At 41.4% G+C, this 11,640-nt stretch overlaps 2 protein-coding genes across 3 annotated transcripts; one reads left to right on the plus strand and one right to left on the minus strand.

The window, feature by feature from the left end:
* The first annotated feature begins 1,035 nt into the window (after positions 1–1,035).
* Positions 1,036–5,803, plus strand: mtfmt (mitochondrial methionyl-tRNA formyltransferase). The gene is made up of 9 exons (XM_088922154.1): positions 1,036–1,661; positions 2,212–2,412; positions 2,946–3,068; positions 3,206–3,308; positions 3,798–3,873; positions 4,345–4,436; positions 4,720–4,798; positions 5,082–5,161; positions 5,418–5,803. Exons 1-9 carry the CDS (start codon positions 1,387–1,389, stop codon positions 5,622–5,624), a joined length of 1,236 nt encoding a protein of 411 aa, XP_088778280.1. The 5' UTR covers positions 1,036–1,386; the 3' UTR covers positions 5,625–5,803.
* LOC148831389 (uncharacterized) lies at positions 5,773–11,501 on the minus strand. 2 transcript variants are annotated; one of them, XM_088922152.1, is made up of 12 exons: positions 11,236–11,501; positions 10,763–10,851; positions 10,400–10,518; positions 9,954–10,056; positions 9,676–9,770; positions 9,022–9,171; positions 8,317–8,484; positions 7,575–7,644; positions 7,103–7,181; positions 6,616–6,769; positions 6,336–6,440; positions 5,773–6,153 (listed from the first exon to the last, which is right to left on the minus strand). In XM_088922152.1, exons 1-12 carry the CDS (start codon positions 11,340–11,342, stop codon positions 6,121–6,123), a joined length of 1,272 nt encoding a protein of 423 aa, XP_088778278.1. In that variant the 5' UTR covers positions 11,343–11,501; the 3' UTR covers positions 5,773–6,120. The 2 variants fall into 2 exon arrangements, with proteins under 2 accessions (XP_088778278.1, XP_088778279.1); XM_088922153.1 differs by having other exon boundaries at positions 9,954–10,002; positions 11,236–11,465.
* Between the last annotated feature and the right edge of the window lie 139 nt (positions 11,502–11,640).

The raw sequence follows: 11,640 nt of genomic DNA on the forward strand, positions 1-11,640 counted from the left end.
ATCAAAATACTGAACTATGACTGGGAATATTTTGACTGTACCGTGTTTGCTGCTATCAGTTGCAATGCCGCATTAAGATATAATTTCAAGCACTTTTAGAGCTGTTTCAACAGAGTGCGGTGCAATCACAGCATTAATGATGGCTTCTGTTGGTGTGACCACATAACAATTTTCGGGCCGTGTCGGACTCTGGGAATGCCTTCTTTATCGAGGCAGGTGTACAATCCATTGTTCTGTAACTATTGTGATGCTTAACCGTGTGAAATGTGGTCTCACAGCATAGTCTGTCACTTTTGCTGACGAGCTCTCTCCCTTAACAGCAGTTTTGTGCTTTGTAGAGTGAACATGGGCTTCTAAGTCGCTAGCGCCTTTATTTGCTGCTGACACGTACGTGTATCTACAGATAATAATAAATTCGGCTTCCTACTCGTCACGTCCAAGTCGAAAACACGGGTATTTATTTTTTAACTCGTCTGTAAATTTACACTTTCGTTTGGGCATCTTTTGTACTTATGATCTGGTGTTCAATCGTAGCGCGGCTCTGCCTGTCCTAGCTGTCAGCTGGCTCAAACTGCATTGCGTGCCTTCCTTCAAACAAACCCCTCCGCGTTTCCTAGCAACGTCTGCTACGCAGTACGCACAGTACCACGCTGCGTGTAAATTCAAAACATCTACCGGTAAAGCATGGAACAAACGAAAATATGTCGGCCTATGTTTGTCTACACAGTCCGTATAACGAGCAAAACAAAATCCCGGACAATTTTTTGAAGTTTATTAAATCCTGGTCGGACCGATATTTTACGTCTCAAAAAAGGGGACATGTCCGAGAAAAAAAGAGGACGTCTGGTCACCCTATACAACATATACTTATATAATGAGTTTCAATACATAGCTGCTGAAGTTTGCGAAATTAGATGTTCGAGTTCAGTTGTCATTTTCGTATCGTGTTATCGCGACTGGGCGAACTGTGAAGAAGTGAAGGTGGGAACGCAATACTGAAGGGTTTTGCCCTCCCCTTGCGAGGGGATTTTTACGCATTGGACAGGAAGTAAAAGCGACGAAGTGAGAAAGATGGCGACGCCCTGTGGGAAACGTTAGTGTCTTCCAAAATGTGTCAAATCTACAGTTTAGAAAAGACAGATGAAATTACTTCCCAAGAAAATAATTGTGTTTACGATTTTAGGAGACATTAGCCTTAAAGTGAGACAGAAGAAGTAAACGCTACACGTTTGACATGAATGACCTGTATTACAGCAACTGGCACAAGTACCGACTCCAGATATCTACATATATCTTGTCAGTGTTTACAAAAACGCTATTTAAATGTATGTATACGTAAATTTCTGTCTCTTCAGAAAGGGTGAGGAGTGAGGATCGTTCTGAAAAATGTTGAACCGCCTCAAATATCTTGGGTCGAACGGGATTGTTTTATCTGTCGGCTATACAAAGCTCTTTGGGGGTAACGGGTGTAGACTGAAGAGCTATTCGAAGGTGCTGTGGGACCTGAGGACTTTTTCCGATTGCTCTGAGAGCTCTCGCTGCAGCTCGTCTGCCCAAGGCCTTAGTCAGAGCAAGGCACGGGCGAGACCGCCCTGGAGGATTGTGTTCTTTGGGACAGATGACTTCGCACTGGAATCTTTGAAAGTTCTCACAGAGTCTAGGTACAGAATCCGACTTTATTGCCTTGCTAAGATGCACACGAACAAAAATGAACATCACTTTATTAACCCTTTACAATTTCTTGCATTAGGAGTTATCTTTTCATATACCCCAGCTTGCTCTCCATGAGACACACAGACAGGGAGAGAAGCCTGGGGTCAGAGCACAGGGTCTGCCATTGTACGGCGCCCCTGGAGCGGTTGGGGTTAAGGGCCTTGCTTAAGAACCCAATGGAGTAGGATTCCTCTGCCGGCTGCGGGATTTGAACCAGCAACCTTCCAGCCACAGATCCTTAACCACAGAGCCACCACTCCACCCATTTTGTTGTATTTGATCTACCCTTTTCCTGCGATTCTGATCATGTGCGTCTAAAAGCTACTAGCACATAGAAGTAGCAAGAAACAGGCACTGCTTTCAAAATTCGGATATTTTCAAAGGGTACAAAACTAAAACCCTAACTGGCTCTTTGTAGATCATTTAGAACTTTTGTTGAAGACATATTAATGTTTAATAAATACTTTGTTCTGGCTAATGTTTCCCTTTGTGTAACAGACAGAAGCACAGCGAGAGACTTATAGACACCCTTGAAGTGGTTACTTTGCCTAAGGAGCTGCCCGTGAGACGATTTGCCAGCCAGAATGATCTTCCCATCCATGACTGGCCACACATGAACCTCCGCGAACAGTTTGACGTGGGTGTGGTAGTGTCTTTTGGCTGCCTTCTCCGAAAGAATCTCATCGACCAGTTTCCATAGTGAGTGATTACCAAATATTTGGATTTGAGCTAAGAAGATGGTTACAAAGGAGGGGAAGCCATTTGGTCCTTCTAGCACATTTGGTAGTTAGTACTTAATTAATCCAAAAATCTCATCCAGCTATTATTTGAGAGGCCAAAATTTTGACTTCAACCATGTGGCTGGGCAGATCGTTCTGTACTCCCACAACTCTTTGGGAATTGAATTGCCTCTGTTTATTGGTCTTAAAGAGCACTTGTACCTGGTTGGTATTGAATATGTTCTGTGTATGCAATAATATAATAAAGCAAGATCCTTTGTGCAATCAACTTTTACATAATCATGTATTAAACCTATAGTAGCACAGACCAGTATCACAGTTCTGAAGCGTACTTAAGCTGTTGACAAATTTGTTTTGTAGCTATCTACGAAACCTAAAGCAAATGTAACTTCCTTTTATTTAGAGTGTAAGTGTGTGAGATGTGTTCATTTAAAGCAATGAGAAAACTGCTCTCCACTCCATCATGTAACGCAACACTATCTTCTGTTTCAGTGGCATTCTTAATGTCCACCCCAGCCTGCTGCCCCGATGGCGCGGGCCAGCTCCAGTCTTTCACACCATCCTCAATGGGGATACAGTCACTGGGGTCACCATCATGCAGATCAGACCCAAGAGGTGGGAGCGCCTTTTGATCACTGTGCACTGTTCTACACCATGAGTTGAATGCATAGACTTTAATTACTTAAGGTCTTAAGGTTTGCTCTATGTAAAGTCTTCACTCTATATTGGTTCTTGCTCTGATCCTGTGTCAGGTTTGATGTGGGCCCGGTCTTGAGTCAGGAGTTGTATCCAGTTCCACCAAACTGTACGGCCGAGCAGCTAGGAGCCACTCTGGCCACCATGGGAGCTCAGATGGTAAAAAGCCGATAACTGCATGAGCCAGGATAAGACCACTCTTATTGTTGATGCAAAATTCCTGTCTCAGTTCAAAGGGTTTTAGATTAAGTTTACATAAGTTTGTAATTGCCTGTGATAGTTGAGGTTTAATATTGTAATATAAACAAATCTAAAGACATATTAGCTTTCCTGCACACTGTTTTCCTTCTTCTGCAGCTAAGCCCTGCTCATTGCCTTTTGCCTTAAATATCCCCAGAATTATTTTAATCTGTTCTGCTACAGGAAGGGGTCACTTTCCTTATTTATGCAGGTTTTGTTAGTGCATTCAGCACAGCTGTCTTCAATACTGAACAAGTTCTCGTGAGAAATTGATGTAGAAAAAATGCAGATTCATAACCATTGCATACAGTGACATACAGTACTGTACCCAAAGATGAAGCAAAGAAATGACATGGAGAAAGGATGGGATTTTACAGTGTAAATTTTAAATTTGATTTTTTTTTCCAGTTAATCTGCACTCTGAAGAACCTACCAGAAAGAATAGCAAACAGACGAGAACAGTCCAAGGATGGAGCCACTTTAGGTAAGGTGCATGTCATATGGGCACAACAGTCAGACCTCAGTTAAACTTAACAGTTAAAACTACAGTCCTGTTGATAGTTGAAATTACACCCACACTGCAGTTCTGCTCAGTTAAACCTAAAGGTGCTATTATAATTACAAGAGTAAAAGAAAAACAAAAAAATATATTAATACTAATTTTCTCTTATTTAGTGAATTAATTGTCCACTGAAACGTAGCACTGCTACATCCAGGCTGACAACACCTGCAGCATAAGAAGGACTGTATTATCTGTAAAGCAAGCAATAATTACTGGTTAAGACTGAAAGACACAGTATTCCTGTACTTTTGTTTTTTTAGATACGTGTTAGTAATAGGTATCCAAACTATAGCACCCCCTTTATTTATTAAACCATAATGGCACAACATTCTCTTCTTGATTTTTCTTTTGATGTTCCAGTGGGATCACTAGTATGCTTCTTTTTGTTTTCAGCTCCCAAAATCAGCACTGCAATGAGCTGGATTAACTGGGAGGAGCAGACTTGTGATCAGATTAGCTGTCTGTTTCGAGCCATCTCATTTCGGGTAAGAGCTTCCTTTAACCACAGGAGTCCATTAATTACAAGAGCGAGCAAGGAATATGAGGAGAACTGTTATTATTATTACTGTAAGAGGTCTTAGAACGTTTTTAATCTAAATGCTTTATTTCATCAGCAGTACTTGAATCCTACATTCCCAGCCAACAGAGAAGACAGTTGTGTCTTCTAATACTCTTTTAGAAGCTCATAGTCATACTTCTGCTTTTCCACTTTGTGCCTGTAAAAAACAGCTCTGTTCAAGTTTGCTATTGTATTTGATTTTACACTAGATTCCCCTCCGAACACTGTGGATGGGAGAAACAATAAAGCTGCTGGATTTTGTTGGAAAATTCAAAACTGCAGTTTCTGGTAAATGCCTGTTTACTCAGAATTGTCATCTTGAATAGTGTAAGTTCAAGTTGTGAGAATATCTTTGAGCTTCAAGGATGTTTAATGTTGAACCATCTGTGTAAAAGTACAGCTTGTGCTTGTTTTGTCATTCACCATTCCCTGAATCTGCAGATATGTTTATTGTCCACAACAGAAAAGTTGTAAATTCTACACAATGTAAAGATGTTCTAGACCGTGTGTACCCATACAGTGCAGAGGTCTATGACAACAGTAATAAAAGTAATGCCTTTCCACTTGACAGAAACGGAAGGAGCCCAAGCCCCAGCCCCAGGCTCCATACAGTTCAAGAAGGAGACAAATACTCTGCTTGTGCGCTGCAAGGTATGAAAAGTGCAGTTTAGTAACAGGTACATGACCAAACAGGAGAATGGATGAGCTGTTATTTTCTTGGAAGCTGTGATGCCTCACATTTTCCCACTGCTTTTTTTTGCCTTCTAAATATGGGACCAACAACTTTGTATTTTGTCTTTTTAAGGAGAATAAATCCTGCAGAGTCATGTTATTATGATTTAATAATTGATCACGAGGCCTGGTGGAAAAAAATGTTTACAAACAATGTCAAATCTCTGTATTTTAGGACGGCTGGGTGGGGTTCAAAGCCGTTAAGTTGAAGAAAAGACTGTCGGCAGCAGATTTCTACAATGGCTATCTTCACCAGTATTTTCTAAAGAAGTCCTCCATGCCATATATTGAGTGCCTGTTTCAGAACCCAAGACCACAACCCAGAGATTCTCATTCAGGAAAAGAAGTTCAATCAGAAATGGTGAAACAAAATGTTATTTAGGTAGCCGTGGAAGTAATCATGCACACTACTCTTCAGCTTGATCAATCTGGTGATATTTGTTTTATAATTGTCTACTTTTTGTCTGTTTTAAGACAAGATGCTGTAATACCAAGTTGTAAAAAATGATAAGTCTGGTTTAAGACAGTCATTTTTCAAATAAAAATATATTTAAAAATAAATAGCAATGTTATTTTCATACACCCAGGACTGAAAAGAAACAGAAATGTCTTCAGGAAATCTGGAAGAGTCTGAGTCATCTTATGATCAACAGCTGACCAGTAATTTAGTAAGGTGTGGGCCCTTGATCAGAACCCTTGCACAACCCTGCACAAAAAGCTGAAAATTCTGACTATTGCTGATGAGTGATTTTGGCGTCTTTTCCTGTGATTCATGACCTCCTTCCATGGTGCAGATAAAAGAGGAGACTGTTCAGATCATGGCTTATTTCCAGAACCAGTACATACTAAGACTCCTGTTAATCTCTTCGTCTCTTCTGTTAACAGGAAGGCTTGACTAGAGGCAGATACCACTGAAAAAGAAGCAAACATACAGATGAAAAGCAAGGTTTTATCAAATGAAAATAAATGTGATGAAATGCTGGAAGAAAACACCCTTTCCTCATCTAAGTCATGTTAAAATTACATTTAGAGTGCATAGAAGAATACAAGGGTTTCAGTTTATCCTGGATATGTCTGCTATTCAATCGCTTACCTCTTCTGTCATCCCAGCAGTTTTTCTTCCTTCAATGTTAAAAGGTGGCTTGAGGTACCCTTGGAAGTGCTGTTTAACCAGCTCATGGAATGTCGACAGGCAGTCCTAGACAAGAGAATATATTGCTTGCCTTAAAGCAGCAGATCCTGGTGCTCATGAACCTGATGATCATGATCGACTATGCAGGGACAAAATGCTAACACGATTAACAGCTCCGACGGACACACTGTAGTAGATCTGGACAGCGATCTCTCTGGCGGGGCTTTCGTTTGTGGCCTACCCGTCTTTCCTTGGTGCAGATGTAGGTGAACCAGCGCAGGCCTGCGGCCACGTGGGTGATTTCGTCAGCGTAGATCACCTCCAGTGCCTTCACAGAGCTCTGGTCACCCTGAGCTGCGAAGCGGGATAGAGTCTGAGGGTGCACATCCAGCCCCCTGCGGAGATAAAACCACTGGGACTGATAACTCCACAGTACAGGACACACACACACAATACCTTAACGTTGAGCTGACAGAGCAAATAACCTCTATTTTCTTCTTTCATTTGGTGTGACAATCTAGGATGGAAATATTCAATTTTTATTATCCTAGGAACCATCAGTTATGTTGACTGCCTAAACAGGGTAAGTGGAGAGGGTCATATTCAGAGATGTTTTTAAATGTACACTTACTGTAGTTGTCCACTTCTGTTTGCAAGAATAGATTTTAAAGAGAATACTAAGTAAGTTAGCACCCAATTGCAGGGGGCCAGAAGGGAATCCACCATACCTGGCTTCGTGTACCATGTGCACAATTGCCAGCCTGGCCAACAGATCGTGGGCCGTCTCTGAAGCAGACTGCCACAATCCTGTGAACACAGGAACGGCCAAAATATAGATCTCATTTCACAGCATGCCAATGCCCACAAGAGAACAGGAACATGAGAATACAGGAGAGGAGGCCATTTGGTCCAATAGCAGTTAGCAGTTCATTGATCCAAGGATCCCATCCAGCCATTTCTTGCAATAAGCCAATGTATTGGCTTCAAAAACATACCTGCGTACTGTACTCAAGACTCCTACTATCTTGTGTAAAGAAAATTTAGAAAACTATGAATATCTCCCTTTTTGTGCATCAAAGAGAGGACCAACAACTATGCAGTAAGTAATGCTGCACTGCAGCATCTTTTTTAATGAAATGCAAACAGGATTTACGTAGTTCAAAATGAGACACAACAAGGCGTAATGCATTTTGTTCTTACCATTGTGTACAGGCAGGGCACCAAAAAAGCTGCCAAGTTCCATTATCCTCTGCTCTAAAAGATGATAATGCTGAAAAGCAAAGATGAGGCTCAATAAAGACAAGTCACATCAGACTTCAGAATCTGTAATCTTCAAAAAGTGCTGGGAAATTCCTGAGAAACGTATTAGAATTTTAGCACTATTTTAACATACAGAGCGCAGTAAGGTTGCACAGATAAACCTGTGGACTGACAATATTAAAACAGGTCAGTGTGATTGTTGTGTGCCTTCAAATTTCGTGAAAAATAGTGAAGACTTAAGAGTATCTTCTAAATACGTTCGTGATTAAACCAAGATTGTAATGTACATAAGTACATGCAGTGCAATAAAAATCAATCCTTACTCTATTCATTTGTATCTAATTGCCTTTATGAAAAGAAGGTGAAGGCGGTGTGGTGGCCCTGTGGCTAAGGATCTGCGCCTGTGGCTGGAAGGTTGCCAGTTCATATCCCACGGCCGGCAGAGGAATCCTACTCCGATGGGCCCCTGAGCAAGGCCCTTAACCCCAACTGCTCCAGGGGTGCCGTAAAAATGGCTGACCCTGTGCTCTGACCCCAAGCTTCACTCCGTGTCTGTGTGTCTCATGGATGGAGAGCAAGTTGAGGTATGCGAAAAGACAAATTCCTAATACAAGAAATTGTATATGGCCAATAAAGTGATCTTATCTCTTATGGTATAAGCCACATGCTAGAAGACACTGACCTTGGCCTCGTCCCCAGCCACCTTGACAAAGTCGCTGAAGAACTGCAGGGGCAGCGGCTCACCACTGCCCAGCCTGACAGTGGAGAACCTGGCGATGATATCCCAGGACAGGTCTATGGCCCACTGCTCGATGTTGGCCAGGGAATGCAGCAGAGCGATCCTACTGGCCTTTTAACAAAAACAGTCAAAAACCAGTACATTAATTCTGCGATATACAAGTTAAAGAGACTTGTGCCAAAAAATATAACCGATGTCCCTGTCCCTGTTCCTCCTTCAGTATCTGATGATATAAGATTATTTGTACAGCCGAGCTTCTTGGTCTTGGTGATCACAATGTCAGCTGGTTTACCACTCAGCTGTGCTTTCAGCTGCTTATTCAAGCTAACAATGTGATTAGACCTTTATAGTTTCCTAGCTTGCTACTTTGTGAAAGATGCTGGTTCCTAGCTGTGTAGATTTTAAAGTGAATTAAAAAAAAATAAAAAATATCAAGGAGTAATGTTTTATCTAACTCTACAATTCGATTACATAATTAACAGCTCAGGTGGAACAAGAAAACAACAGACATGAGAGTCACGAGAATTTGATCCAGGACCGTGGACCGTGAATCCAATTCATCTCCTACCAGCCTGTAAATGTGGCGGCTCAGTGTGCACCATGCCCCAGCAGTGGCGGTGCCCTCCTGCCCTGGCAGTGTGTTCTCACCAGTGTGCCTCCTTTACCACGCTTGATCTTCCCCGGCTGCAGCACTGTCAGGCTCTCCTGCCGGCTCGGCTGCTCTGGTGGCACCACCTGCCCCACTTCTGTTATCTTCCCAGAGTTCCACCTCCCCTGAACTTCCTGTGTCAGTGCGACCTTGAGCACAGAGGAACATTCAGCATAACCATACGACTGGGGAACCAAGTCTTTTTTTTTTCTTCCTTAAATTTCATTCCATAAGGGCTACAGCTTCAAACTCTTCTGAAGAGCCATAAATTGGTCTGGCTCTAAATAAACACCCCTGAAAAAACTTAGAATAAGTAAAAATCAGATATCTGGTCTGAGTCTTTAACATATTATATCCTTTAACAAATAATGCCTAGAGCAACCAAAAATTTGGCTTTTGCCACAGATTGAAATTGAATTAAAACTAAACTAAAACGGCTGTTCTTTTCAATGTGATAGAAGCAAATCTGCACTTCCCTGGGTCATTTGAGGTCAGTAATTATGAAATTACTGTAAAATCAGTTTATTGAGATGTTTTGATTTTGTTAGTGGTAACGCAACGTGTACATTTAATAACAGTAAACTGTTTGTCCTTATTTACTTTCCCCCAGTTTGTTGCATTGCGATGGGGAAAACAACCATGTAAAACCATACCTTCTCCTTGGGGTCAGGAGTACAGAGGATTTTAGCTGCCCAGAAACACAGGGTGTCTTCAGAAGGATCAGGGAGAATCTCTGGAGGCAATCTGCCTGAGAAACATTTACCAAGTTAGCGGCTGTGTCATCAAAGCATGCTCTGCAACCCAATACGAAACACGATGTGAGATAATTTATAATCTACAGCCGCTTCATGCATGGAAATACACTGATTTTGTTGATATCACATTATATAATATTTTTATAATAAAATATACAGCACAATTTAGTATTTACCAGAAGAAGCAGCAGTCTTCTCATGTATGGGACTTAGCGACAGCATGTTCTGCGTGTGGATGTAAATGTTTCCATTGAACACACGAACCTCATAGACTTGGTTCTGAAAAGACAACAGCCCACCGGGGTAGAAGGAACATAACAGAATCTTAAAAGAAATGAGCATATGTTTGAAGGCGCATGTACACTGCTCAGATGATGGCTGAACTGTCTGTGCTCTGACACCTAGATAAAAGCCTAACCTTTCTAAAATGTCATGGTCAGTATCTCCTAGAATCAGCAATTTAGGGGGTTATACATTTCCAATTTGAGGTTACACAGTGCGTTTTTACAGCTTAGGAGTGGATAGCAGAAGGTATCTGATAATACTGTACAGTAGATTTTAATAGCAAAGTACTTCAGATTCTCTTTCCACTACAGATAGTCCTGTTGCACTGAGACCTTACCTGCAGTCCTGTGGAGGAGATTCCAGTTTCCAGACAGAAGTCAAAATGATGCCAGGGGCAGATCAATGCCAGCTTTCCATTGCCTAAATCTTCAATATCACCAAGATCAAGGGGGCCTCCTGCAGGCATGCAGATATGCATAGGTGTGTTAGATTTGTGGTTTGGGGTAACATCATCAGGCATCACAAATAGCAGAGCTCAATTTGCAGAACTGCAGCATTTTTTCTGAGGGTCGGGGCCCATAAAGTTAAATACAAGAAGTATATCAGGAAAGGTTTAGGCCAAAATGATCAAAAACATGAAAAGGTTTCACAGTGCATATGGACCTACACAAAAACACAGTGATATAATGTATACCGATACCTTCATGAGGACAGGTTGAATCCATGGCCCAGAACTGGTCATCTCCCATGTGCACTAGAACTATGTCTTCACCATCCTCAGAATACAGCCTCGAAAACAAAATAAGGCATATAAATAAGGAGCTATAAAATTAAAGTACTATTTACTTTAGCAACTTGTATAGCCTTCAAAAAGATCCCATTAAAATCCAAATATTTGCAATTAGATATACTACAAAGAACATTTTCATGGAAAGCTATAGTGATAAAACCTTCCTTGAGTAAGCTATGAAAAACATATAGGTATGTAGTACTGCACATATGTAGCTCAACGACTTAATTCATTGCATATTTACTTTTATCGGAGCGGCTGAAACATGTGCCAGTCGACCAATCTAAGTCCTTTAGCTGGAAGATGCATGCTGATATTTTTAAACTTATTTCTAGAAATACAACAGAAAATGTGAGATACACTGGTGCATAATTCATAATTACTTGGTGCACTTGGATTTAAACAGATATTTTCCTCCCAAACACTGCCAGCTGCTACAGTTAACGACATCTTTCAAGGCGTTTACTAAATCCTCTTCGAAGTGATCCATTGATGCGTTGACACGAAAGCGCCACTTTTATCATGGTAGATCTTAATGAAACATGGTGAGGATTTCAGCAACAGTACGTCCTTAATCCGAAAAGTTGTTTCCATGTAGCGAGTATAGTCACTGTATTAGTACGCTCTTGCCAATCATTGGCCATCTGTCTCACTGGGGTGGAAATGACGCCATCAGATCACGCAGTCTCTTCCGCCTTTGGTGCGCAGATATACTGTACAAACTGTTCCCGGGGATTTAAATACTGCGCTGTAGCAACCACGACAATGAGGAGCACGGGAGCTCATGC

This window comes from Atractosteus spatula, chromosome 7, assembly GCF_055471065.1.
Source record: "Atractosteus spatula isolate fAtrSpa1 chromosome 7, fAtrSpa1.hap1, whole genome shotgun sequence".
In the NCBI taxonomy this organism is placed as follows: Eukaryota; Metazoa; Chordata; class Actinopteri; order Semionotiformes; family Lepisosteidae; genus Atractosteus; species Atractosteus spatula.

What these genes read in the sequence shown, in the direction of transcription:
- mtfmt (XM_088922154.1), top strand. Translation starts at nt 1,387, where the DNA reads ATGTTGAACCGCCTCAAATATCTTGGGTCGAACGGGATTGTTTTATCT. An exon ending in ATGCAGATCAGACCCAAGAG is followed by an intron (nt 3,069 to 3,205) that starts GTGGGAGCGCCT and finishes ATCCTGTGTCAG; the next exon opens with GTTTGATGTGGGCCCGGTCT. An exon ending in CCACCATGGGAGCTCAGATG is followed by an intron (nt 3,309 to 3,797) that starts GTAAAAAGCCGA and finishes TTTTTTTTCCAG; the next exon opens with TTAATCTGCACTCTGAAGAA.
- LOC148831389 (XM_088922152.1), bottom strand. Translation starts at nt 11,342, where the DNA reads ATGGATCACTTCGAAGAGGATTTAGTAAACGCCTTGAAAGATGTCGTT. An exon ending in CACATGGTACACGAAGCCAG is followed by an intron (nt 6,770 to 7,102) that starts GTATGGTGGATT and finishes TTATCTCCGCAG; the next exon opens with GGGGCTGGATGTGCACCCTC. An exon ending in CTGCTGGGATGACAGAAGAG is followed by an intron (nt 6,154 to 6,335) that starts GTAAGCGATTGA and finishes CTTCTTTTTCAG; the next exon opens with TGGTATCTGCCTCTAGTCAA.